Source organism: Schistocerca americana, chromosome 1 (genome assembly GCF_021461395.2).
Source record: "Schistocerca americana isolate TAMUIC-IGC-003095 chromosome 1, iqSchAmer2.1, whole genome shotgun sequence".
In the NCBI taxonomy this organism is placed as follows: domain Eukaryota; kingdom Metazoa; phylum Arthropoda; class Insecta; order Orthoptera; family Acrididae; genus Schistocerca; species Schistocerca americana.
In genome coordinates, this window is record NC_060119.1 from 509,979,022 (window position 1) to 510,006,537 (window position 27,516).

General features: G+C 47.0%; 1 protein-coding gene across 1 annotated transcript in view; it reads left to right on the top strand.

The window, feature by feature from the left end:
- LOC124568955 (NGFI-A-binding protein homolog) overlaps positions 1–27,516 on the top strand; it is a 350,306-nt gene that overhangs the window by 248,215 nt on the left and 74,575 nt on the right. The window contains exon 3 of the mRNA XM_047131058.1: positions 4,436–4,573. Within this exon, the coding sequence (XP_046987014.1) occupies positions 4,436–4,573 (138 nt within the window). The remainder of the gene's footprint in view (positions 1–4,435; positions 4,574–27,516) is intronic.

A 27,516-nucleotide genomic window follows, 5' to 3' on the forward strand; every position in this document is an offset into this window, starting at 1 on the left:
GGACAGGAATAACGCGGCACGTGCCCGCCGCACCCCAGCAACTGGCAGACAGGGTCGGGGGGGGGGGGGGGGGGGGGGGGGGGGCGCTGCTCCCGGAAGCTGTGGAGGAGCCGCTACCAAGCGACCGACTCCCCGCGTCGTCTCTTCTCTTTAGGAACCGAAAAAGTCCCAGCGAAAGTTTCAGGTTCCAGGCATGTTTCGGCCATCGTTGTGGATTATACACAGTGCGACTTGTCGGTGTATGTGGAAGATCAACAGATAATGCTGAGAGAAATCGAAAAAGTGTGAGAATTTTTTCATGTAAAATGGTGTTTACTGAGGTATCATTACTTCTCGGTAGATCACAAACGACAAATGAGAAGAACATCACTAATTCATATGTATCGCAGGGTCTTCAGGAAGTAAGCTACTCACGTCGCCCCACTCATAGACGATGCTGATCGGGAAGGAAGGCCATCGGCTTCTACCACAGTCGCCAATGTCCAGGCAAACTCTTCAACAAGAAGAAAGAACATCTGGAGGAAAAAATTTTCGAACGAGAAGTTCATTCAGCGGCTCTCGAATGGCTCTGTGATGAAAGAGCGGATTTCTACCGTCGAGAAATTCAATACTCGCTAGAAAGTCCCAGCCATTGCTAAATAAGTATTTGTGTCACTGTTAAAAGTATAGTGCAGCATTCAAGGAAAGTTATCAGGCCTTTCATAATAATGTGTAACTTCCTTTTTGAAATTCCCTCGTTCATCTTTTAAACGAAGCTTGTTGGTCACAAAATGCGCGAAAATTTTCAGTTTTTTGCATTTATTTCAGTTTCAGGCCACAGTCTTCAATACCTGAGCAAACAGTTTAAGTGACAGCGAAGATGTTCTTTAGTTCCAACATGCCTCTTCGTGAAGTTGGTATGTGGTACTTAAAATTTTACGTTATGACTGTACCATATCTATGTATGTTTGCTCGATGTGAATGAAAAAAATGTTTGTACCTAGGTTTTGAATGTTGAAATGTGTGTGAAATCTTATGGGACTTAACTGTTAAGGTCATCAGTCCCTAAGCGTACACACTACTTAACCTAAATTATCCTAAGGACAAACACACACACCCATGCCAGAGGGAGGACTCGAACCTCCGCCGGGACCAGCCGCACAGTCCATGACTGCAGCGCCTTGGACCGCTCGGCTAATACCGCGCGGCTAGGTTTTGAAGATTGACATCATAAATCGAAATTAGTTACCTGGTCTAAAATATTTTGTTCCGTAACAGGAATAAACATGAAAAACATTTCTCGCATCACTGTGAATTTTGGTGTGGCTATGTAGCAACACGTGAAAAAGTTTCAGTAGTGAGCCAAAGTGAAAGAGCGTCGTAGTTTAGTAAACAGCGTGCTTTCTCTGGGCTTTGCTGGCAGTGCCACTGCCGGCCATCAGTAGCAACCAGAGTGTACTGCATTATGAACCGAGAATTTCCCATGTGGCAGCTTATTCCAACATCGGCTCTGGGCTACCTCCTCTGGCCACTGACGGTTTCCGAAGATGTTTCGTGCAAATAAATAGCTTTGACGTGAATTTTAGACTGAACTGATGGCGAAACGGAGAAAGCGAAAATGAATTTTCGCCCGATAATAGTTCATACTTTCTGCTGACATTTGCATAAGAATCTAAAAGTCGCCCTGTATCACTGTGAATTATTGTGTTTTATTAACTACATTGCCTGCCAAAAATGTGAATTACCCACAAGGCATAGTCCGATGTCAGTGTAACTTTGTACACGTAAAATCCATCGGCAGATACAGGCTATAAATAAAGTTACAATTCCGTGTGACAGGTATGACGTCCATCAGAGTGCTTTGGTATTATTTATGTTTAGAGTTGTTACCAGGCCAGGTAGGTTATATAATTGGCGCCAGTAGCGTCAGGTGTTGATTGATTACTTTTGAAGGACACGGAGATAGCGCGAACGCGTGTGAGAGATCATCATCAGCACCTCTCAGAGTTTGTAAGTGGCCTCATTGTGGATCTCCGTTTGGCCAGCTAGTCGAATAGTACAATATTGAGATTTGTGGGACATTCGGATGTGACTGTGACCCAATGCTGGATTGTATTGGAACGTAAAGGCAGACATATACGTCGCCAAGTTTACGGTCGACCATCTCGGATCACCAAAAATGAGGGTCGCTGTATTGTGTTCCAATCAAATCGTAACCCTTCACATCTGTGCCTGCCATCTGAGAACAAGTAATGTAGTCCATGTAATATTCTATGTCATCCTGCACGATTGATCAGAGACTGGCAGCAGCCAGACTAAGGATTACAGTCCCAAGTGTCGGCTGTCGTCAGCATCACAACATAAACAGCTGCATTTAGCGTGGTACGTGACCGGGAAATGTGGACTGCTAATCGACAGCGTCGCATACTGTTCAGCAATAAATCGCGGTTCTCCACTGTCCCAGATGACCATCATCTGCGAGAACTGCGGCGTCTTGGGAGGAGGTCCCATTCTTCAAACGTCTTGAAGAGGCACAACGATGTTACTCCTGGCGATTTGATGCGGGGAACCATGAAGTGTGACATCTGATCACGGCTGGTAGTGCCTGGAGGAACTCTGATGGCACAACAGTATGTCACAGACTTCCTGTCTCCTCATGCGTTACATCTCAAGCGACAATACAACGATGCATTTTTCAATGGACCAATACTCGTCCACACTTGACACGTGTCTGTGAACTGCCTGCGTGATATTGAGGTACTCCAATTGCCAGCAAGATCCCCAGATTATGTCCCCAGTAGGCCATGTGTGGGAGAAGCTCGGATATAAACACCGTCCTAATGTCAGTGAGCAATATATCAAGGACCAATTACTACAGTTGTGGACCAGCTTGCCTCAGGAGAGGATACAAGGGCTTTATGGCACCCTTCCGAACCTAGTCAGCGCCTGCATCCAGGCCAGAGAGGTTGCAACGTCCTAATGGGAGCATACTGGCAAGTTCTTTGCAGATTTGACTCTATACTGTGTTCACTGTAATCGTTTCCTTTCCCTTCTCTGTCTCCTTCACTTTTTATCAGGTAGTGTATATCTTTGAGTGAACGTTAGACAGAAAACTGAAAACTATGAAAGAGAAACAACTGAAAGCGATGGCCAAACAAAGTCGATGGCATTACATTACTTAATAAGTTATTTGTAAAAAAGAAGTATTGTATAACAGGAGTAAATCTAATGACTGTCTCTAACTACAAGTCTGTAAATGTATGTGTATGCGAATAAGCTTATTTCAAATTGGTCTAAACTTGTAAATACTTTGACATGTAAAAAGAGATCTACAGATGAATAAAGCTACTACCACTACTACTACTACTACTAAGTCGACAAAACTGACCCTTATGTTAGGTGGTCTGAAGCTCGCTGCGTGCGTGAACAGCTAGAAGTAAAACAGTCGAATTGCACGCTGTCTGCGAATCTAGTGTGATGTGTGAGGTGTCTGTACTTGTAGCGTCAAATTTAGCGAGAGTGTTTACTTACTCCAATGAGACAAGCCGTAATTCTGGCAGTCACCACAAAGTAATAACTGTGGTAGAAGCTACGGTAACTTGGCACAATTGCAAAGAGTGTCATAAACGACGTGCGATACCTAACTGGTCAAGTTACCGTTAAACGTTAGATACCCTAGCACTGGTAAGTACCGTAGTGAATGACAAATTCTAGCTTCCTACAGTAAGAAGAGAGGATTTTTATTTTTCTTATTCATCACTCATAGCATTCCTTCTACGGGGAATGTCAGGCAATGTCGAAACTGGCAGTCTTAAGCCACTTCATTGTAAAATTTTACAGTTTTAATGTAAGAGATGTTTAGTAGGTAAATTATGTTTGTGATGAGATGATGGTGCTGTGATGCACATTCTCTTTCTTATGAGCATGAAATGAAGGGGCTTCTGGTGCAGACAATAAGTAACTGTGGGTAAGGATTGGGATGCGGGGAATGTTGGGGATGTTCATGTGGGGAGGAACTGACGGATTGGATGTGGGTATTAGGAGACGAATGGGCTGTCTACTGATCAATTAAAGTGTGAGTTGGAGTCTTAATTTGTGAGGCTAGGTTATGGTTGGAATAAAGAATGGATTTCATTGATCAGTTCGTGATTCGCAAATGAGAATACAATTGAAACTACGTTGGGTGAAGATCCAGAGTTTCGAGATGAACGGAAGGTGGAATGTGTTGGTAGAGGTACTACCGCGGACGATATTTCTCAAAGGATACTGGAGACTTAAGGGTATTGGGATTTACATTTACGGTAGATGTTGAAGCATAGGTGAGCCGGAGGGAGAATGCAGTGGCCAGACTTTATGTTATTGTGAGGAGAGCGGAAACTGACAATTGTATTGGCTATTGTCCGGAAGAGGAGGGCGTTGTTTAGCTTGGGCTGACACGCGTGTTTTCCCGTTACAGGAGGCGACGACGTGCAGCAGCTGTGCGACGCGGGCGAGGAGGAGTTCCTGGAGATCATGGCTCTGGTGGGCATGGCGTCCAAGCCGCTGCACGTGCGCCGGCTACAGAAGGCGCTGCAGGAGTGGCTCTCCAACCCTGGTCAGTATGCAGCCGGCACCGCCGCCTGCTTGTGCTCTTGCTGTGTGGCCCGCTGTTTTCGTAATCCCCCTGGTGCCTCTTGATGAACTGCTACTTGTTGCTGATAACGGCTTCAGCTCTCATCGTTGTTGCCTCCAGCCGGTAACGCACCCTCATCCGGAGGCACACCATATGGACATAGCTGGTTGGAATCCTGGTGGTAGGGAAAAAATTTGTCACCACCATCTCGCTGCAAAGGGGAAGGGAAGTGACGACGTACAGTCGCTGATCGTGAGACACTACACTAAGATCGTGGACTAAATTCCAAACACCTACGCAGTGTCTCAGGAACGAGGGCGTGTGACACTGTTGATGCAGATCTAACCATGCGACAGCCTCGGTGCTGTGTACCGGATTCCACACTCTTCCATATCCCTCATCAACATTAACAACACAAACAAGTACACGTCAGCCACATACACTCAACACGTACCGTTACAACACAGCACTCATATTTCACGCCGGCCGCGGTGGTCTCGCGGTTCTAGGCGCTCAGTCCGGAACCGCGCGACCGCTACGGTCGCAGGTTCGAATCCTGCCTCGGGCATGGATGTGTGTGATGTCCTTAGGTTAGTTAGGTTTAAGTAGTTCTAAGTTCTAGAGTACTGAAGACCACAGATGTTAAGTCCCATAGTGCTCAGAGCCATTTGAACCAATCATATTTCACGAAGAAAAGGTGACAACATGCGCCAAGATACAAAATATTTCCAGTTAAGCGCCTGAACCTATTCATCGGCGTCTGCCGCACACAAAAGCCATCCTTGACTTTGCTCCTCGCTTTTTCCCTTGGTTTATTCGATTGAAATATCCCAGACTCGCCGACATTAAGAAAGTTTTCCAAGTATCAAGCTGGATATTTGTACATTATTTCGACGATTAACAAGTCTCTTTGGGCGCCAGTCTTGTGGCTGCCTTCGATCGGTTCTACAACCGGAATGATTCTGTTTCTACGCATCTAGTCTGCACCCGGTGTTACTATGCGTGACGTGGTTTACTGCGTGCATCACCACCGTTTCCCACTTCTCCTGTTTCATCATTCGCTGTTTGTGCACGGGCGGAGCGGCTGTCAATAGGGCTTCTTAAGAGCTGGAATATGTCTGATTTTAGCATCACGGCCATCTCGCGATATATGTGCAGAAGGAAGCAAATTCATTTTTGATGCTTCTCGGGGCGCAGGCCCTCTGCATTTTACCCATAAACCGCTCGGAAATGCTCAACGACTTTTTGTAGCGTCCGCTATTGGAATTGGATTAACATCTTTATGTCGTTCTTGTTAAACAAACCCGTCACAAAATGCGGTGATCTTCTGTGTTTCTGCTCTATCACAATTAGTGATCCTACCTGTTAAGTGCAGCAGACTGACATGCAATACTCGGGAATCCATCGAACGAAGACTTTTTTCTATGCCGTCTCCTTCTTGAGTCAAGTACATTTCACTAGGATTCGCTCAGTGAATTTCACTCTGGCATCCACCTTCCTCATGGGCAGAATTACGTGATCGTTTCACCCTAAATCGCTCCGGGCAGATTCAGCTAGATAGTCGACGGCTATGACTCATTCCACTGATCGATCGCCGATCAAATAATATCGGGACTTCTCGTTCTTTCATGCATACTACATTACGTTGAGTTTTCTTCAGGGTAATGTAGATCTGAGCTGATGAATAATATAATATTCCAGTGAAGACTAGCTAAGTTTTGGTACCCAGTTAGTGTGTTATACGGTTATACGTACTTGGGAATGCACCAGTCATGGGCGCTCGAAGTACTCCTCGTGGTGTTGAAAGTTGATATGGAGGTGCTATGAGACAGAAGTGAGGATATTGGAAGTATTATGGCATAACCTCGACGAAAGTCCTGCAAGGAGGCTCTGTCAGAAGTGAATGAACCAAACAACAGTGTCGCTCGGCGGGTGGTGTTATTCTCTGCTTGCTTGTGGCTTCAGCGCAACCTGCAACCAGTAGCACATCGTAGTAGACATACAGCATAATTGCTTACTTCACGGTAGTTGAGCCCGAAAATTGGTGCTCAAGACGAACGTTGTGGTATAGTGACCCAGTCCTAGTATTTAGAAATAAAGGCACTAAAATAAAAACAAAGCGAAAGCCCGGTTTGGGATAGGATTGGGATGGAATTAAGCTTGTAGTTTCTAAAGGATCCATACCAGCATTAACTCTAATCGATTTACGAAAGCTACGGAAAACCGAAATCTTTATGGCTGTATTAAGTTTATTTTATTTGATTTTAACTTCGTATCCGGGTACCCTTATTGTCACCACAGTTGTTTTGCCTGTTTGAGTATCGTATTTTCTAAGTCGGAGTTTCGGGCCGCCATTTAAACGAGCCTGGACAACCGCCTAGAAAATCAGAAGCTGCCTGGAATGCTAGACCAGTCCACTGCGTGGATATATTTTTATTTCTTTCTTTTTGTCTTTGGGCAGCAAAGACCACATAGCCAATAGTAGTGATAAAAGTGCCATGCTAACATAATTGCAATTTCCACAGTAGAAAAATAAAAAGATTTCATCGTTTAAACACATTACTTCACATTGAGCCACGTCATTGCACTCGGGAACTGGCAAATGTCATGAGCGGTGTTCGACCCACCATCGTGCAACATTTGCGTGCAGTGGGAAAGGTTCAAAAATCAGGCGTGTTGGTGCCGCATGCTCAAAGCCAAAATCACAAAAATCAGAGTGTGTCCAGAGCTGCTTGCTCGTCATCAACTGGCTCGTGAACAACACCGACCATTCCTACCCTGTATCGTTGCTGGTGATGAGAAATGGCGTCTTTATGCTAACATAAGGAAAGGAAAGGAGTGGTTGAGACTGAACAGAGCAGCAATTCCCCGTCCAAAGACCTGCACGCATCCACAAAAGATAATGTTGTGCATCAGGTGGAACAGCGACGGTGTGTTGTACTACGAATTGCTTCTCCGTGGCGTGACCACCACTGCTGACCTTTATTGTCAACAACTGAGACGTATTGCAGGTGCAGTCCAAGAACAACGACCTGGAAGATTGCGTGTAGTGATGCTACTCCACGAAACGTCCGCCCGCATTCTACACTCCTGGAAATTGAAATAAGAACACCGTGAAGGGGAAACTTTATTGACACATTCCTGGGGTCAGATACATCACATGATCACACTGACAGAACCACAGGCACATAGACACAGGCAACAGAGCATGCACGATGTCGGCATTAGTACAGTGTATATCCACCTTTCGCAGCAATGCAGGCTGCTATTCTCCCATGGAGACGATCGTAGAGATGCTGGATGTAGTCCTGTGGAACGGCTTGCCATGCCATTTCCACCTGGCGCCTCAGTTGGACCAGCGTTCGTGCTGGACGTGCAGACCGCGTGAGACGACGCTTCATCCAGTCCCAAACATTCTCAATGGGGGACAGATCCGGAGATCTTGCTGGCCAGGGTAGTTGACTTACACCTTCTAGAGCACGTTGGGTGGCACGGGATACATGCGGACGTGCATTGTCCTGTTGGAACAGCAAGTTCCCTTGCCGGTCTAGGAATGGTAGAACGATGGGTTCGATGACGGTTTGGATGTACCGTGCACTATTCAGTGTCCCCTCGACGATCACCAGTGGTGTACGGCCAGTGTAGGAGATCGCTCCCCACACCATGATGCCGGGTGTTGGCCCTGTGTGCCTCGGTCGTATGCAGTCCTGATTGTGGCGCTCACCTGCACGGCGCCAAACACGAATACGACCATCATTGGCACCAAGGCTGAAGACGACACGTCTCCATTCGTCCCTCCATTCACGCCTGTCGCGACACCACTGGAGGCGGGCTGCACGATGTTGGGGCGTGAGCGGAAGACGGCCTAACGGTGTGCGGGACCGTAGCCCAGCTTCATGGAGACGGTTGCGAATGGTCCTCGCCGATACCCCAGGAGCAACAGTGTCCCTAATTTGCTGGGAAGCGGCGGTGCGGTCCCCTACGGCACTGCGTAGGATCCTACGGTCTTGGCGTGCATCCGTGCGTCGCTGCGGTCCGGTCCCAGGTCGACGGGCACGTGCACCTTCCGCCGACCACTGGAGACAACATCGATGTACTGTGGAGACCTCACGCCCCACGTGTTGAGCAATTCGGCGGTACGTCCACCCGGCCTCCCGCATGCCCACTATACGCCCTCGCTCAAAGTCCGTCAGCTGCACATACGGTTCACGTCCACGCTGTCGCGGCATGCTACCAGTGTTAAAGACTGCGATGGAGCTCCGTATGCCACGGCAAACTGGCTGACACTGACGGCGGCGGTGCACAAATGCTGCGCAGCTAGCGCCATTCGACGGCCAACACCGCGGTTCCTGGTGTGTCCGCTGTGCCGTGCGTGTGATCATTGCTTGTACAGCCCTCTCGCAGTGTCCGGAGCAAGTATGGTGGGTCTGACACACCGGTGTCAATGTGTTCTTTTTTCCATTTCCAGGAGTGTATTAGACTGACAAGAAACTCTATACAGGAGTTGGGTTGGGAAGTTATTGCGCACCCACCTTATTCACATGATCTTGCGCCCTCAAATTTCCACCTTGTTCGCTCTCTATCGAACAACTTACAAGGAATTTCCTTTCCCGTTTGAAAATGCACTCCGAACATTGCACGATCAATTCTCCGCCCCAAAATTACGCGATTTCTACAGTCGCGGAATCGAAAAGTTACCCCAGCGGTGTCAGACAGTTTGGAATAGTGAAGGAGAACATATTATTGATGACTAAAGTCTTTGTTACGTATATCTGTTGTGTAAACTTCTGGGAAGAATCACTACGAAGCAACCTAATACATTTAACCATCGTTGTACATCATAATTGTACATCACCTTTGTGACGAATGCTCAGGCCTGGTGTGGTCGAGAGGAATGTTCGATACGAGTCGTCGGCTTTGTCCAGTGACGTAATGTTAATGCTTGCATATATTCACAGGTTCCTTGTTAGTTGGCGAAGCCAAAGAATTTGAAAGAAAAAAAGACTCTTTGTGATGGCGGATTGTTCTGTAGCTTAGTCCGAGGTATAGAGTTTGTTGGGAGATGACAGTTTGGCTGTGATTTGGCGAAGTCAACGGATGTGAAACGAAATAAATCTGGTTGTGCTAACAGACTGATCTGTAGCTTATCGCGTCTGAAAAAATCGCCAATCACATCACTTTATAGTCACAATATTGTTGAAGGCGTTTGTCGCACGTTTCCTATGTCACTGGTCAAAGCCGACGACTCGGATTGAACATTTCTCAATATCCGCGTTGGTGTTTATGGATCGTATTGGCGACGTCGGTATGACAGTTTCACGCTCCGGTTTACACCAAGGTTAACAGCCTACTGCAGGGAACAGCTGCTGGTCTGCACGAGATTCGACAGTGTGGAGATTGAAGTATTAACGAAATTGATTTCGATGTCGTACAGCGATTAATGGCAGACGTCTATTGAAACTTGGCAGGTGATGCATAATTTATGGACAAATACCCGCATGTATCTGATCGGTGATAAACAACCAATCAAAAAAGGACTGCTGGTTCGTACGCTGCCACGAAGTGCGGGGCGTATGTTCTCAGCTCTTCTACTTCTCTGGCAGCAGTATCTGATGATGATAGAGCGTTCCTAACAGTTATGTGCGTAATTGAGGATGCTGTTCTTAACTAACTCTACGCGTCTATCATTGTCAGAGTACCGTGAGATGCGTGGGGAGCGCTCTAGAGCGGTTGAAGACTGCAATTTGTTTGCATGATTATGCACAGAAGCGTGACCAACAAACGTGCGGATCGCTAACACTATACTTAAACATCACTACATGTTATCTGCGCTACTAGAGAAAACTGAATATATATGGGTAGTAAGTTGGTAATTGCTGAGCGGGTCGTAGACTTCTCTCCAGTCACTCGTTGACCACTCTCATGTGGCAATAGGAGAAAGCAAAAGAAAAAGCTAAAGTTTTAAATTCCGCGTTTGAGAAATCATTCACGCAGGAGAATCGTACAAACATACCGTCGTTTGACCGTCGCACAGACTCCCATGTGGAAGTCATAGTAACGGGCATCCCTGGCAACTGAAGTTGAAAATAAACAAGTCTCCCAGGTCCGGATGGGTTCCCAAGTAGATTTTACAGACAGTACTCTACGGCTCTGGCCTCTTACTCAGCTTGCATTTATCGCTATCTCTCGCCCAGTGCAAAGTACCAAGCGCCCAAAAATAGCGCAGGTGACTCTGGGGTACAAGAAGGCTGAACGAACGGACCCGCGAACAGACCAGCATTCTTAACATCAATTTTCTGCAGAATTCTTGAACATATTCTCATTTACAATACAATCAAATCCCAGTGACGGAAAGGCTTCTGTCCACAAATCAGCACGAAGTTAGAAAACATCTCTCGTGCAGAACTCAGCTTTCCCTTTTTTGAGAAGATGTCTTGCGAACCAGGGATGAAGGGCAACAGGCTGTGTATGTGTGGATTGGACCATGTCACGATCTATGCGGTAATGTTCAATTACGGAGCCTTCGTGTTGTACGAAGTGAACGAGGTACCATTACGGTGGCATGTCAGGTAATACCCCTCTCTATACGGGTTTCTAGTGTAATATACCATTGCTTGTAACAGGAATAATTAAGCAAGGGGAAATCAGTCTTTGAAAGGTAACTGCACTTCTGCTAAGAGTATCGCAAGGAGCGTCCTCTCTTACAGTATTGCAGAAGTGTTTGGGATCTATACCACACAGGGGATATTGAACGTATACAAAGACGAGCTGCTCGAATGGTCACGAATTTGTCTGAGTCAAAGGAGAGCGTCACGGAAATACTGAAAAATCTAAATTGGCATTCTCTTGACGACAGACGAAAACTATACGGCGAAAGTCTATTAAAAAAAAATATCAAGAACCGATGTTCAGCGAAGAATGAAAAGACATTCGTCAGCGTTCCTGTAGAGATCGTGGAGATAAGGTTAGACTAATTACAGCCCGCTCGTAGGCCTTTAAGCAGTCGTTATTCCAATTCAATAAACGACTGGAAACCCCGACATGTGGTACGTTTCTAAATACGCTCTCCCATGTACTTCACAGTGGTTTACATATTATGTAGATATAAATGCAAGTTTGTGAACAAGAACCTCCAACCGTTTGCTCCAATGTCATTGAGACACCTTTCCATTGTACTACCTGTACTGTTATCCCACATACACCTCAGTCGACGAGCGCAAAGCTTTAAGAAGGGTATCGTTTGAATGCCTTCGGCAGCGTAAGCTTCCGACTCGAATCCTACTGGACGTGTCTAGGGCGTGTTTGCAAGTACTGCAGCTGAGTAGTATGTTGAAATGACTGGACATTACTCTTCCGAGAGGTTATTTTGCTTAGAGGCGCGCCGAAAGAGCCGCGTAGAACCACATCATCATTCTGGACACATCATTAGTCTTCATGAAGTCATTATATGCTGGTTCCTTTCTACCAATAGGCAAGACTATGTGGCCGTCAAGGGCGGCAAATGGCGGAAAAATTAATTTCAAGTCAAATAGCGAAAAATGGAGCAAATAATTAAATTAAAATCTACATTACAGTTTTAACTGAACTGTTACCTGTTGTAAAATAAGAATAACGGAATATGTAAGAATTCTTTTCTGTGTACGCCTCGAGCGCTGATTGGATACTTTTTTTCATCGAACAATTAGAAATTTAAAATGTGCTAAAACGTAAAAAACCTCATTGACATTTTAAAAAATTGCCTCCTTCAGCTACCCGGGTTGCCAATAGCCGCAATCGATCCCCTTGCACGATTCACATTTTTCTCGGGTCCGCTTTCATCAATACGCCATCCGGGCCTTTTGAACGCAGTCCGACCTTGATGTTTCCATTAATTTTATTGGAATCTTACATTGTTCGGAAAATATGTTATTATAGTTTTGCACTGTAATGTACAGAATTAGTCTATACGATATACAGAATTATTATTGCCATTTAGACAAACACAACATGGCACCTTAGTCTAATGATTAAAAGTATAATAGGAGATATGCATTGTTGTGCCATTGGATGTTGATAGTGGTCGTGGGGGCGGGGGAAGGGGGGAGAATCGGGAGAGGGCGTCATTTTTCATTTCTCCTCTAGGGCGGCAAAACACCTAGCAACAGTCCTGATGACATGCATCCTCGTAGCTATGTTGAGCGATGACAGTGACTCCCTCATGAGGTAATAATTACGAATGCGTCGCCCGTTTCTGGCCTGTTTTACCCAAAACTTCAAAATTTATCACACACTCCTGGAAATTGAAATAAGAACACCGTGAATTCATTGTCCCAGGAAGGGGAAACTTTATTGACACATTCCTGGGGTCAGATACATCACATGATCACACTAACAGAACCACAGGCACATAGACACAGGCAACAGAGCATGCACAATGTCGGCACTAGTACAGCGTATATCCACCTTTCGCAGCAATGCAGGCTGCTATTCTCCCATGGAGACGATCGTAGAGATGCTGGATGTAGTCCTGTGGAACGGCTTGCCATGCCATTTCCACCTGGCGCCTCAGTTGGACCAGCGTTCGTGCTGGACGTGCAGACCGCGTGAGACGACGCTTCATCCAGTCCCAAACACGCTCAATGGGGGACAGATCCGGAGATCTTGCTGGCCAGGGTAGTTGACTTACACCTTCTAGAGCACGTTGGGTGGCACGGGATACATGCGGACGTGCATTGTCCTGTTGGAACAGCAAGTTCCCTTGCCGGTCTAGGAATGGTAGAACGATGGGTTCGATGACGGTTTGCATGTACCGTGCACTATTCAGTGTCCCCTCGACGATCACCAGTGGTGTACGGCCAGTGTAGGAGATCGCTCCCCACACCATGATGCCGGGTGTTGGCCCTGTGTGCCTCGGTCGTATGCAGTCCTGATTGTGGCGCTCACCTGCACGGCGCCAAACACGAATACGACCATCATTGGCACCAAGGCTGAAGACGACACGTCTCCATTCGTCCCTCCATTCACGCCTGTCGCGACACCACTGGAGGCGGGCTGCACGATGTTGGGGCGTGAGCGGAAGACGGCCTAACGGTGTGCGGGACCGTAGCCCAGCTTCATGGAGACGGTTGCGAATGGTCCTCGCCGATACCCCAGGAGCAACAGTGTCCCTAAGTTGCTGGGAAGTGGCGGTGCGGTCCCCTACGGCACTGCGTAGGATCCTACGGTCTTGGCGTGCATCCGTGCGTCGCTGCGGTCCGGTCCCAGGTCGACGGGCACGTGCACCTTCCGCCGACCACTGGCGACAACATCGATGTACTGTGGAGACCTCACGCCCCACGTGTTGAGCAATTCAGCGGTACGTCCACCCGGCCTCCCGCATGCCCACTATACGCCCTCACTCAAAGTCCGTCAACTGCACATACGGTTCACGTCCACGCTGTCGCGGCATGCTACCAGTGTTAAAGACTGCGATGGAGCTCCGTATGTCACGGCAAACTGGCTGACACTGACGGCGGCGGTGCACAAATGCTGCGCAGCTAGCGCCATTCGACGGCCAACACCGCGGTTCCTGGTGTGTCCGCTGTGCCGTGCGTGTGATCATCGCTTGTACAGCCCTCTCGCAGTGTCCGGAGCAAGTATGGTGGGTCTGACACACCGGTGTCAATGTGTTCTTTTTTCCATTTCCAGGAGTGTATTTTGCCTCATATTGGGAGGATTACAGACTAGCTAGATCAATATTCTAGTGTACTGTATTCGAAAACATTTCTTCTTGTGTGAGACATAAGAGAGGCAGGAGACTTACCATACGTTATCTGAAAGTGTATCTTCGTGTTTATACATTACGAAATGTGTGACATTTTGTCTGGTATTGCTGTGTTCACACCAACCGCAAGTATACCGGCCCCAAATTTTCATATTCAGCAACGAGGTGGTTGCATCGCACCCGTGCTCAAGTGTTTTTCTTTTCAGTAAGAAAGAGACCGTTAAATTCCAATGGCCTGTACACAGCTCTCGTGTTACGTCCTTGAGAATGACGACTCCAACATACACTGTTTGGTGAGGTGCAGGACAAATTGTTTTCTTCATTTACGAGCATCTTGAGCTATATTATTCCTGCAATAATGTTTACTATGGTAAAGAGACAAATATGAGGATTACGTAGAAATTCTGCGCCCTGTACAGAAATGAGGGGGAGATCAGTTAAAACTTGTTTTTGTCGTGTTGGTAGACGTTATTCATTGAAGTAAGTTATCGTGATCTGTGGTACAGTTTTGTTTGTACATGTTTTTAAAGTAGTTGTGTGTGAGCGCTCGTGTGTGTGTGTTTGTGTGTGTGTGTGTGTGTGTGTGTGTGTGTGTGTGTGTGTGTGTGTGCGCGCGCGCGCGAGTGGGTGGGTCGGTGGATTCGCGCGAGCTCCATTTGAGATAATCTGGAATACTAGTCACTATAAAATTGTCTTCCAGACGATTTATTCCCAATGAAAATTCATTCAGACGTGATGAACGTTTATAATGAGCCTGTTTAATATTTTTTAACCGTTAGTACATGTACGGTAGAATTCAGAAGTAACCGTACTTCTCTCGATCACAATGCAAGTGAAGGACATTCCAGAAATGCAAACATATATGAAAACGTTGATAAAACACACATGCTGTAATCGGTCTATCAGGGATTAAAGTTGTATGAAGCAGCTGATTTCATAAGCATATTATAGGAACGTTACGGAACAGAAGCAGCAGATATAAGTCGGAGGCATCAGGCCCTGAAATTCCGCCCTCTGTTGCATTTGGTCGAGAGTTTGTGGGTCGTGTTGTCTGGAGCCCGCAGAGATTCGTTTTATTATCTTCCAAAATATATCAACTGGCAAGTACAACCTACTTATGTCTTTAATAACTACGAAATGGGAAAAATGCTTATTAGAGGTATGGATTGTAATAAATAAAATAAAAATCGTCTTTCAGTATGGAAGATATTTCCCCATGTTCAGAAAAAGCAGAACACCTCGGACAACTAGAGATAGGACATTCATATTCGCAGGACATGTACATTAGTATGTTCTGCAGAAATGATTAGCGGTTGAACCATGCTGGCTCGCGGGTTCAAGGTCAACATCGATGTCGTGGCGCAACGCCACCTACCAGTAAAATGTGCCTGCGGCTCTCGTTGCCGCTATAAACCGAAGGTAATGCGGCAGTGTGACTTGAACAGACGTGCAAGATGCCGCGCAGACCTATGCGCGAACCGTACCGTTTGGAGAGAATGTGATGCATCGATCCGGGAAATTGCTGATCCTGTGTGTTTCGGCAGTGCAACGAATGTGCGCCGAATGGTTCACGGAAGGCCATAGAACACTAAGGGCTGGCCGCTGTGGCCGTGCAGTTCTGTCGCTTCAGTCCGGAACCGCGCTGCTGCTGCGGACGCAGGTTCGAGTCCTGCCTCGGGCATGACTGTGTGTGATGTCCTTAGGTTAGTTAGGTTTAAGTAGTTCTAAGTCTAGGGGACTGATGAGCTCAGATGTTAAGTCCCATAGTGCTTAGAGCCATTTTTTTGAACACTACGAGATAGGTCAGGTCGCACCACCCAGGCCATCCGACTGGCATTACAGGACACATATGCATTCTCCCCGGCTCTGGCGCAACAGTGGAACACTGTAACATATTGTACACTATCAAGGGTGACAGTTCGTCGCCGTTTATTACGGCATCGGTTACGTGAACGTCGTCTACTTCTCTGCCTACCATTGACGAATATGCTGAAACCTGCTAGGCAACAATGATACATGGAGCGACTTCACTGAGGACAACAATGGCATCAGATAGTATTTCCAGACGAATACAGGTTCAGTTTGTTTGGAAATGATGGCCGCATTTTGGTTCGCCGCAGACAGGGGCAGCGGCATCACAGTGACTGCATCCGCACAAGACACACAGCCCCACCTCGAGGTCTTGTGGTGTGGCGTGCTTGTGGGTGCATCCACAAATCACAGCTGTTGTGTGTACAGGGGACTGTGACCAATGTGACCTACGTGAATGACATCCTGTAACCCGTAGCCATAACATTATTGCGTAGGGCCCCAGACGCCATTTTTCAGCAAGACAATGCACGACCATATGTTGTTGCACGAACACGCGCCTTCTTGACGTCACAGGACGTCAGACTTTTGCCCTGGCCAGCCAGAAATCCAGACTTGTCGCCAATCCTAAATGTGTGGGTTATTGTGAACCGACGGATGCAGCAATGTGACCCAATGTCAACCACCACAGATGAACTTTGGAACCAGATGAATGCGGCATGGATGGTATACCACAGGACGCCATTCGCACCATATACACGTCGATGCCATCACGCACGGAACAACTTGTCAGGGTCTGTGCGGGTCCCTGTGCATACTAGACGACAGTACACGTGCTGAGCTGAGGTCACTGAAATGCTAATCGTTTCTGCCGAACATAGTAATGCACATGTCCTGTTGTTATGGACGTCCTGTCTCTAGTCGTTCAAGGTATTCTGTTTTCTCTGAATATGATAGTACTTGCCCATAGACAATTTTTAGGAGTTTAAAACTGGAGAATCTGAAGTACGTGTTATTTTTGCCAAATTTACTGTATTCACCAGATCCAACATCTTCTCAATGCAGCCCCACGAATGTTTAAAGGAAATCTGTGGCTCTAAAATACTTTGTTTTCAATGTAGAGGTTACGGCACCCGTATACATGTATTATGCAGACCTTCAGAACTGCGATTCAGAAACGAAATGTGCCACTAATTTTTTTTTCCAAATGTATCGTAGCTTTTACATGTTGATGAAACTAGTTTTATGGACAAGGGAAGAGAAAAAAATACGATTATCAATGCTGCAGTGTTGTAAAACATGTTGTGTTACTGGAAAATAATTGTGTGCACATAATTTTTGTAGCTGCATGTAGTTCGTCAGCCTGGTGACCGGTGCCATACGTAAGCTGTAATGAAGTCACTGACCGAGATAACGTAGCAGTGAGCTGCACACATGAAATATCACTCTGTTTCTTCTTAAATTTTCTATAGAAAGTTCGATGGCTTCTTACTTTAATAGCACCTCAGTGCTCATTAATGTGCAGTCAGAAGGTAGTAGATTCCAGCGGCTACTTTTCGTCTGTCACATGGCACAAGAGAATAACATTTACCCGCAACTGCTGCAATAAAACATCGCGTTCCCCGACTGACAGAATGAGGTTTGCTTGTAGCCCAGCAGTAAAAACACACACAGCGAAGGTCCTTTTTCTTATCTACTCTGTAACCAAAAGAGGGAGGACAGCAGGGAATACATTGCTGGCTTCGCTGTACATGAAGAAGCGTTGAATCGTTTAAATATCTGCGTTAATGTTAGGTGCATTTTTACCGTTACTTTGAACGGTTTCTTGCGGAGATGGAGTCATATTTTCCATAGAAAGATACATTTGATGTTTCGCTGCATTTATGAAATTTTTGTGTCCACCCCACAAACAGTTTTTTCTTTCGGGTAAAGGAAGTTTTCAGCCCGTCTCATTCTGTATCGCATCCTTTAGAGGAGAGATTTTGAGTGACACTTGCCAGAACCCTATTAGTCCTTTACGAATTCTTAACATGCTACTTCAGCTTGGAAATAATAATTTGTTTCTATGATCGTTTGTCTAGTTCACCATGTTGACAGCAGCCTGAGTCATACAATAGGAGCCAAACATTATAACCAACTGCTTAATAGCGTGCCGGTGCGCCTTTGGAACGTGATACAGCAGCGTTCTGGGTACTATGGATTCGGCAAGTCCTTGATATGTTTCCAGTGGTATACGACACCAGACGCATACGTGCAGGTCACACTTTCCCCGTAAATTATGGGCAGGTGGACTGAGGGGGCTGAGCTGACGCCCGATAACGTCCCAGACGTGCTCCACCGAGTTCAAATGAGGCGAATTTCGTGGCCGAGACGTCACCGTGACCTCGCTACCGTGCTTCTCAAACCGCGGTAGCACGATTCGGGCCTTGTAACACTAACTGTTGTCCTGCTGGAAGATGCCATCGCCGTCGGAGAAGACATCAAGAATGAAAAGATGCAGTTCGTTCGCAATAATGTTTACTTAATCCACAGCTGTTATAGTGTCATTGACTACAAACATTCGTCCCTTGGAAGCCATGGAGAATGCCCCGTGTGGCATAATAGCGCTTCCCATGGCCTGGGTCCGTGAGGCAGTGCATGTTTCGAGCAGTCGTTTGTCTGCATGACGGCGGATCCGGACACAACCATCCGACCTAATGTAGCAAGGAAAGTGATGCATCCAACATGCTCCACTGTCGAGGATCCCGTAACCATTGCAATCGTAACTCTCGACTTTGTTCGATGAACATGGCAACACGTAGGGGTAGGCGGCTGCAGGGCCCCATGTTCAATACGTGCTCTGAACAGTGTGCACCTGAACTCTTGTGCCGGAACCGGCTTTGTACTCTATCGTCAGATGCGCCACAGATCAGAGAGCTAAAAAGCCTCCACCTCCACTTTCTGTGTTGAGACGTGGACGTCCAATATGTTGTCGTCTAGTCGTGCTTTCACCTTCCTTCAACCACTCTCCAACGATGGTGACGGCAATGGTTCGCGAACAGCTGACCAGCGTCGCTGTTGAATAGATGCTCGTTTGCAGGCGTCGGGCCACGGGGATCTGTCGTTTGTCAAAGGCTTATGTTAGCTTATTTCCGCATATGAGGCCCATATTCTCAGTGAACTGATTCTCCATTCGTCGCCGCTCCGTTTATATACCGGGTGGTTACAATTAAAGTGCAACAACTCACAGAAGTGCACCATGGGCTGCAATTATCGTACGGCAGCGAAACGTGGTAGACATGCTAATGCGTTAATGCGGAACTGAATTGCGCTGAAAAAAAATTGTTTCCAATTTTGTCTACGAGATGCAAATCAGGCGATGTGAATTCAAGAAGGGCGCAAACAAATGTTTATACACTACTGGCCATTGAAATTGCTACACCACGAAGATGACGTGCTAGACACGCGAAATTTAACCGACTGGAAGAAGATGCTGTGATACGTAAATGATTAGCGTTTCAGAGCATTCACACAAGGTTGGCGCCGGTGGCGACACCTACAACGAGCTGAAATCAGGAAAGTTTCCAACCCATTTCTCATACACAAACAGCAGATGACCGGCGTTGCCTGGTGAAACGTTGTTGTCATGCCTTGTGTAAGGAGGAGAAATGCGTACCACCACGTTTTCGACTTTGATAAAGGTCGGATTGTAGCCTATCGCGATTGAGGTTTATCGTATCGCGACATTGCTGCTCGTGTTGCTCAAGATCCGATGACTGTTAGCAGAATATGGAATCGATGGATTCAGGAGGGTAATACAGAACGGATCCCAACGGCCTCATATCACTAACAGTCGAAATGACAGGCATGTTACCCGCATGGCTGTAACGGATCGTGCAGCCACGTCTCGATCCCTGAGTCAACAGATGGGGACGTTTGCAAGACAACAACTATCTGCACGAACGGTTCGACGACTTTGCATCAGCAGGGACTATCACCTCGGAGACCATGGCTGCGGTTACCCTTGACGCTGCATCACAGACAAGAGCGCCTGCGATGGTGTACTCAACGACGAACCTGGGTGCACGAATGGCAGAACGTAATTTTTTCTGATGAATCCAGGTTCTGTTTACGGCATCATGATGGTCGCATCCGCGTTTGGCGACATCGCGGTGAACGCACATTGGAAGCGTGTATTCGTCATCGCCATACTGGCGTATCACCCGGGGTGATGGTATGGGGTACCATTGGTTACACGTCTCGGTCACCTCTTGTTCGCACTGACGGCACTTTGAACAGTCGATGTTACATTTCGGATGTGTTACGACCCGTGGCTCTACCCTTCAATCGATCCCTGCGAAACCCTACATTTCAGCAGGATAATGCACGACCGCATGTTGTAGGTCCTGTACGGGCCTTTCTGGATACAGAAAATGTTCGACTGCTTCCCTGGCCAGCACATTCTCTACATCTCTCACCAATTGAAAAGTCTGGTCAATGGTGGCCGAGCAACTGGCTCGTCACAATATGCCAGTCACTACTCTTGATGAACTGTGGTATCGTGTTGAAGCTGCATGGGCAGCTGTACCTGTACACGCCATCCAAGCTCTGTTTGGCTCAATGCCCAGGCTTATCAAGGTCGTTATTACGGCCAGAGGTGGTTGGGTGGTTGTTCTGGGTAGTGATTTCTGAGAATCTATGCACCCATATTGCGTGAAAATGTAATCACTTCTCAGTTCTAGTGCAATATATTTGTCCAATGAATACACGTTTATCATCTGTATTTCTTCTTGGTGTAGCAGTTTTAATGGCCAGTAGTGTATATGTAATTTATTAGGAACAGAGTGCGGGCGGAAAAGATGAAACTAGTGAGAAACGCATAATGTTGATTTTATTACTAACCACCGCTTACACAGTGTGTTCAGTATGAGCACTGGAGACGTCTACGGGATGATGACTCCGTAAGACGACGTAATCGACAGTTGCTCGCAGTAGTTCCGATGGAATCTGAGCAAAGTGTTCCTGTGCACTGGCCTTCAAGTCAGGTATATACAGAACGTGTCCCTGGTAAACGTGTTCTCTTAAATATCCCTAGAGTTAAAAGTCACATGGATTCAGATCAGATGATCTTGCAGGCTACGCAACTGGAAAACGTATGGAGATAGCACGTTGGTGGAAGCTTGCGTTAAGCGGATCCTTCACTGGGCGAGCGACATGAGATGTTGCCTGATCTTGCATGAAAGTGGTGGTTTCCGCACAACTGCGCTGTTCTAAAACAGGAATCACATGCTGTAGAAGGACGTCTCGATAACGTGCAGACGTCACGGTAAACCTGACAGGCTCTCTCTGTGTACTTTCTTCAAAGAAGAGAGGACCGATAATAAAGTTGCTTGTGAATCCACACCAGACGGTCCCATACGGCGAGTGCACAACACGCGGCTTAACATTACCCCAAATTTGGCAGTTCTGTGTATTTACTGCACCCTGTAGCGTAAAATGTTCCTCATCACTCCAGAGAATATTGCCCGGCCACAAGTCGTCAACCTCTGTCTAAGTCAGAAGACAAAGAGCAAATCGAAACGCTGCTCCGGATCATGAGCTTTCAGTTGCTCCACCATACGGAACTTGTACGCGTACCAGTGTAATACTGACGGAAAAACTTCCCGTACAGTTGACCACGGGGTGGGCAATTCTCGTGACACTGCACGAGCGCTAGGACCACCCGGGGCACGTGCTGCGTGATCAGTTACAACAGCAGCAGCCTCGTCAGTAACTTCCTCTTCCAGGTGCCACACCAACCTCATCCACGTTTTAGACTTTCATTATCATCTTCTTAAACCATTTAATGACATCAGGCCTCTCCTCAGAGCTTTTAATGCAGCATTATAATTTCTGCCGTTCACATAAAACAGTTTCACTAACAGCGACTCTCTTCTCGATAGCCATACTATATTCTCACGTTACTGCTTGTCAAATTTCAGCGTGGATCTCATACAATCATATCAACAGTGTACAGCGCCAGATTTTCACCTGGTGGCCAAAATTAGTTCCGCATTAAAGCTTTAGCATGCCTACCAAGTTTCGGTGCCATGGCCGGCCGTTGTGGCCGTGCGGTTAAAGGCGCTGCAGTCTGGAGCCGCAAGATCGCTACGATCGCAGGTTCGAATCCTGTCTCGGGCATGGATGTTTGTGATGTCCTTAGGTTAGTTAGGTTTAACTAGTTCTAAGTTCTAGGGGACTAATGACCTCAGCAGTTGAGTCCCATTGTGCTCAGAGCCATTTGAACCATTTTTTTTTTCGGTGCCATGCGATAATTACAGCCCACACTTGACATCCGTGAGTAGCTGCAGTTTAATTATATACACCCGATACTTTCCTTACCACGTCACGTGGGCGAATTGACACCAGGGACCCCATTCAGTCTCTGGGCGATGATTGTAATGTTTTGGTTCATCAATGCAACACATTAGTTGGGTGGTTAAAATGGCTCTGGGCACTATGCGACTTAACTTCTAAGGTCATCAGTCGCCTAGAACTTAGAACTAATTAAACCTAACTAACCTAAAGACATCACACACATCCATGCCCGAGGCAGGATTCGAACCTGCGACCATAGCGGTCGCTCGGCTCCAGACTGTAGCGCCCAGAACCGCACGGCCACTCCGGCCGGCACAACACATTAGTTAAACATCCTGCGATGTGCAGTCTTCAGTTTGAAGGACATACATCAATTTAGATGTTTTAAGATACTTGTACTCTTACATCTTCAGTTTTTCAGTAAACCGTGCGTTATAATAACAATTATCCTATAAGAAATGTTGGGTACCGTTAAGGAAAATTTTGCCCAATACCTGAAGAAAAGAAGAAGAAGTAATGTTAACAATGTGTGTAGAGGTCATTTCAAAACGATAAGCTGCGACTATGTGTGTAGATGTACAAACAGAAGTGCAAAGCTAATGGCCAGCCAGATTACTAAATCTGATAATGGATTTAGCTCCTAAGGGAAAGATAATCCGGTTAAAATGTAACGCCCGTAGAAGTCGAGGTATTTAGCCGTGCAGGACGAGCACTCTTTCGATGATGTCTGAAAGGAAATCGGCCGTGACCGTCCTAAAGCAACTATTCCGGCATTCACCTGCAGCGATGAGGGAAACTGTACGAAATGTAATGCACAATGAGTGAATGGGGATTAGAACCCAGTCCATTCTGAATATAACCTCATATCTTTAACACCCTGCCAACTCGCCCATGAGATACTGATAATATGTTCATTGATAAATACGGTTAGATGGGTTTCGAGAGTAAGTCTGATGAAGTGGCTGTAATGTTTATGTTGAGCAGTATGTGGAGTAATGATTAAAAATATAACTCCATTACACTAGGTGAAGTACCTGTAACTCAAATACCCGAATGTGATGGTAAAGTTTGTGGCTAGCTACGGCTGGGAGAAAATCCTTCTTACTGATTCATACTCGCTGTCTGTTCTTTCATATTCCCTTGTACTGTCCTGCCTGGAGCAGAACAGTCTTTTACGGTGTTACTGGTTGGCCTGCCCTCGGTGTATTTGCTGAGAGCACCACCTGACGACGGCAACAGTTTTGCTTGCCGAAATATTGTGCCCGTTGTACACCGATTATCGGCTGTACATCCGTGGACTGTTCTATCAACATTTTATAGTGAAACTTCCTGGCAGATTAAAACTGTGTGCCGGACCGAAACTCGAACTCGGGACCTTTGCCTTTCGTGGGCAAGTGCTCTACCAACCGAGCTACCCAAGCACGGCTCACGCCCCGTCCTCACAGCGATACTTCTGCCAGTATCTCGTCTCCTACCTTCCAAACTTTACAGAAGCTCAGTTGGTAGAGCACTTGCCCGCCAAAGGCAAAGTCCTGAGTTCGAGTCTCGGTCCGGCACACAGTTTTAATCTGCCAGGAAGTTTCATATCAGCGCACACTCCGGTGCAGAGTGAAACTCTCATTCTGGAAACATTTTATGGTGTTTGCTAAGTGCAGTTTGGTGAAAGGGGTCCGTTGAATAACTTGAAAGCGGGCGTTTTAGGTTTCTTTACGCCTTATCGTTCTTTCCTTCTGTTGTAGACTCACTTTCACTGAAGGCTTGTACCTGTTTTTTGTGGTAGGACGCGCCTGCTGACGGCCCAATACCATGGTTACGGGGAATAATCTGTCTGCGAACCATGTCAAACGTTCCGCATGTGTTTACTAGTTGTGTGTTTTGTTTATGAGAAGGAAGTTCAAAGCCATCCCGCCACTATTTGCATATTTAATTTTACAGTGGTACACCAAAATGTTTCATAGTACAAGGAAAATAATTATTTTCAGTATTGTTATATTTACGATATTTACCAACGCATGACTTATTCCATATCCGAGGTCCTGCAGGCAGCCTTTCACGTACCACATAGGCCGGCCGAAGTGGCCGTGCGGTTAAAGGCGCTGCAGTCTGGAACCGCAAGACCGCTACGGTCGCAGGTTCGAATCCTGCCTCGGGCATGGATGTTTGTGATGTCCTTAGGTTAGTTAGGTTTAACTAGTTCTCAGTTCTAGGGGACTAATGACCTCAGCAGTTGAGTCCCATAGTGCTCAGAGCCATTTTTGAACGTACCACATACCACGTTGCGGAGTACCTCGACTCGGGGAGAACTACCCCCACAGATTGAACTGTTGTGGGCGCAACATGTAAAGAACAGAAGTTACAGTGCGTAATTGGGAATTTTAACAACGCTTAGGCGGTTTCCAGTGTGGCAAATCAATCTCCAGTTGAATATTTAGACAACGACAACAAAAATTCACGAATGGCTATAAGATCCACGTCATCCTCGCAGAATAAAACTGTGCGCCCGGCCATATCTCGAACTCAGAATGTTGCCTTCCGTTGGCAATGGAATCTACCGGCTGCGATATTAGGCTCGACTCAGGCCCAACCTTACCGCTCTACTTCCGTTAGAACCTCTACACCTACCTTCTAAATTTCACAGAAGTTCTCCTACATGCCTTGCGGGGCTAGCAGCACTCCTGAAAGAAAGGATTTGGCGGAGAAATGGCTCAGCCACAGTCTAGGTGATTGTTTCCAGAATCAGCGTTTCACCCAGCAATGGACTTTGTGCTGTTTCAGAACTTCCTGACTGATTGAGGTTTCGGGTTCGAGTCCTGGTCTGGTACAGACTTTTAATCTACCAGGGAGTTTCTGAACAGCGCACACTCGGCTGCAGATTGAAAGATTCAGCCCAGTCAACCTCCTCGCTTTAGGGTAGAGAAACCACCGGCTCTATTCTCGCCCCATGTCACAAGAGATTGGGATTATGGCGGGTGGTGGAGCACCCCAAACTGACGGTCGAAGCATGAAAAAAATCGGTTTGACTAATGAATCTGGGCACACGATGGAGTACGCCGACAGCAGGGTACGAGTTCGTAGAAAAGGCTTCACCCAGAGCTTGCCAAAGACGCACCATTCAGCCAGGTGGTGTAGATGCTTTCGTGCGAAGCAGCATCCTTACATGGGGTGAGTTAGGCCTACAAAACGTCTGCCGTCGCTCTCAGCGATGAGTGGTACAGGAAGCTGCTTTGTGAGCATGAGCATTCGTTTCTTCGCGTACGGCAACTCACAGGCGACCTGTACCTTCAGTAAGACATGCAACACTCTCACTCCCGAATTGTGCGAGAATGGTTTGACGAGCATTACGATAGATGTGTGCCTTCCCCCGCCACCAACGCCCCCCGACTCCTTTCTAGGTCATCTGACCTTAATCCTATAGAGATGAATATGTATGCGTCTTGGGCACAGCTCCAGGCAGTCACTGTGAGTTTGGATGTTGGTTGGTCGTGCATTGTTCCCGATGGCCCCAACGGTTTTAGTGTGTTGTCGAGTCCAGATCAATCTCTTTGAGTTTTAGGTATTCGTTGAACATTCGTGGTTGAGGATGACTTCCCAATGCTTTCAGTGTGTTGTTAAGTCCAAGCTGACCTATGCGATTTGTAAGTGTCGGTTGAGCGTTTGTCGGTCAGGATCACTTACCAGTGCTTTCGGTGCGTTGTCGAGATGAATCCTCGTGAGTTGTAGGTGTTGGTTAAGCGTTCGTGGTTCAGGATGACTTCCCAGTGCTTTCGCTGTGTTGTGGTGACCAGACGAATCTCTGTGAGCTGTTGCTGTTGGTTGAGCGTTCATGGTTCAGGATGACTGCCCAATGCTTTCGGCGTGTTGTGAAGTCCACTCCACGGTGCATTAACACTGTCTCCAAGCATAAAGAAGGTGCTGCATACTGATTCTCACTTGTCTCTACTTCAGTTGTACTTGTGTGAACAAGCATCGTGTGTCACTGTTACACTCCGATATTACGTGGCAGAACCAGGTTTAGAGCGCCCGTTCCCCACGTAACAATCACACACGTCGACGACACAGCTACTGAGGTGAAGATATTACTGCTCTATTCGTATACCGTGACTGAATGAAGCAGAAAGCGTCAGACTCGAATGGAGGTTATTTTAGTTTTAGGTGAAAGTCAAGATTAGTCCCGGACTAGGAAAGTGAGCGCCGGCGGAGGACGCACATTGGAGTCTTGGGTGAAGTCATAAATGAGGTGGATTGCTGTTGCCTTCCTCCGACCTCCTATAAAGCGTCGGGTTTGTATCTGTGTCACGTGAATGAGGATGACGAGCGCTTTTGCCGTGTAATGTTTGATTTGTGTTGTTCTGGGTGTAAGAAAGGGAGAAGGTAAAACCCGGTGCCACACATAGCGTACTCCTCTCGAATAGCATCAAGGGAGCCTCCGAGCTTAACGTCCCCATTCGAAGGAGATCACCATCAAGAGAATCAAAGGGCCTCACTCCATGAGACACAGTGATTTGTAAGTTAACCCACGACTCTGTAGCAAAGTCTCACTACCAGGATCTGTACACCGAGCGATGTGGCGCAGTGGCTAGACACTGGACTCGCATTCGGGAGGACGACGGTTCAATCCCGCGTCGGGCCATCCTGATTTAGGTTTTACGTGATTTCCCTAAATCGCTCCAGGCAAATTCCGGGATGGTTCCTTTCAAAGGGCACGGCCGACTTCCTTCCCCGTCCTTCCCTAATCCGATGAGACCGATGACCTAGCTGTCTGGTCTCCTTCTCCAAACAACCCCCCCCCCCCCCCCCCCCAGGATCTGTACAGAAGAAGGCTAGCGATGGCCCAGCTAGCTCCGAGTCAAGCGACACCCTACACAGGCGTGCGTTAGCCACCTGTGATACGGAGGCGGGCTCAGTTGTAGGTCACGAATGTTGTTAATACCGTATCCGTTAAAGCGTGTGACGCCATGTCGTCCGAGAGACGCGCGCTGGGAGCTAGGTGGGAAAAACAGTGGCTCTGCTCGTTGACGTCCACAGACGTCTAGATCTG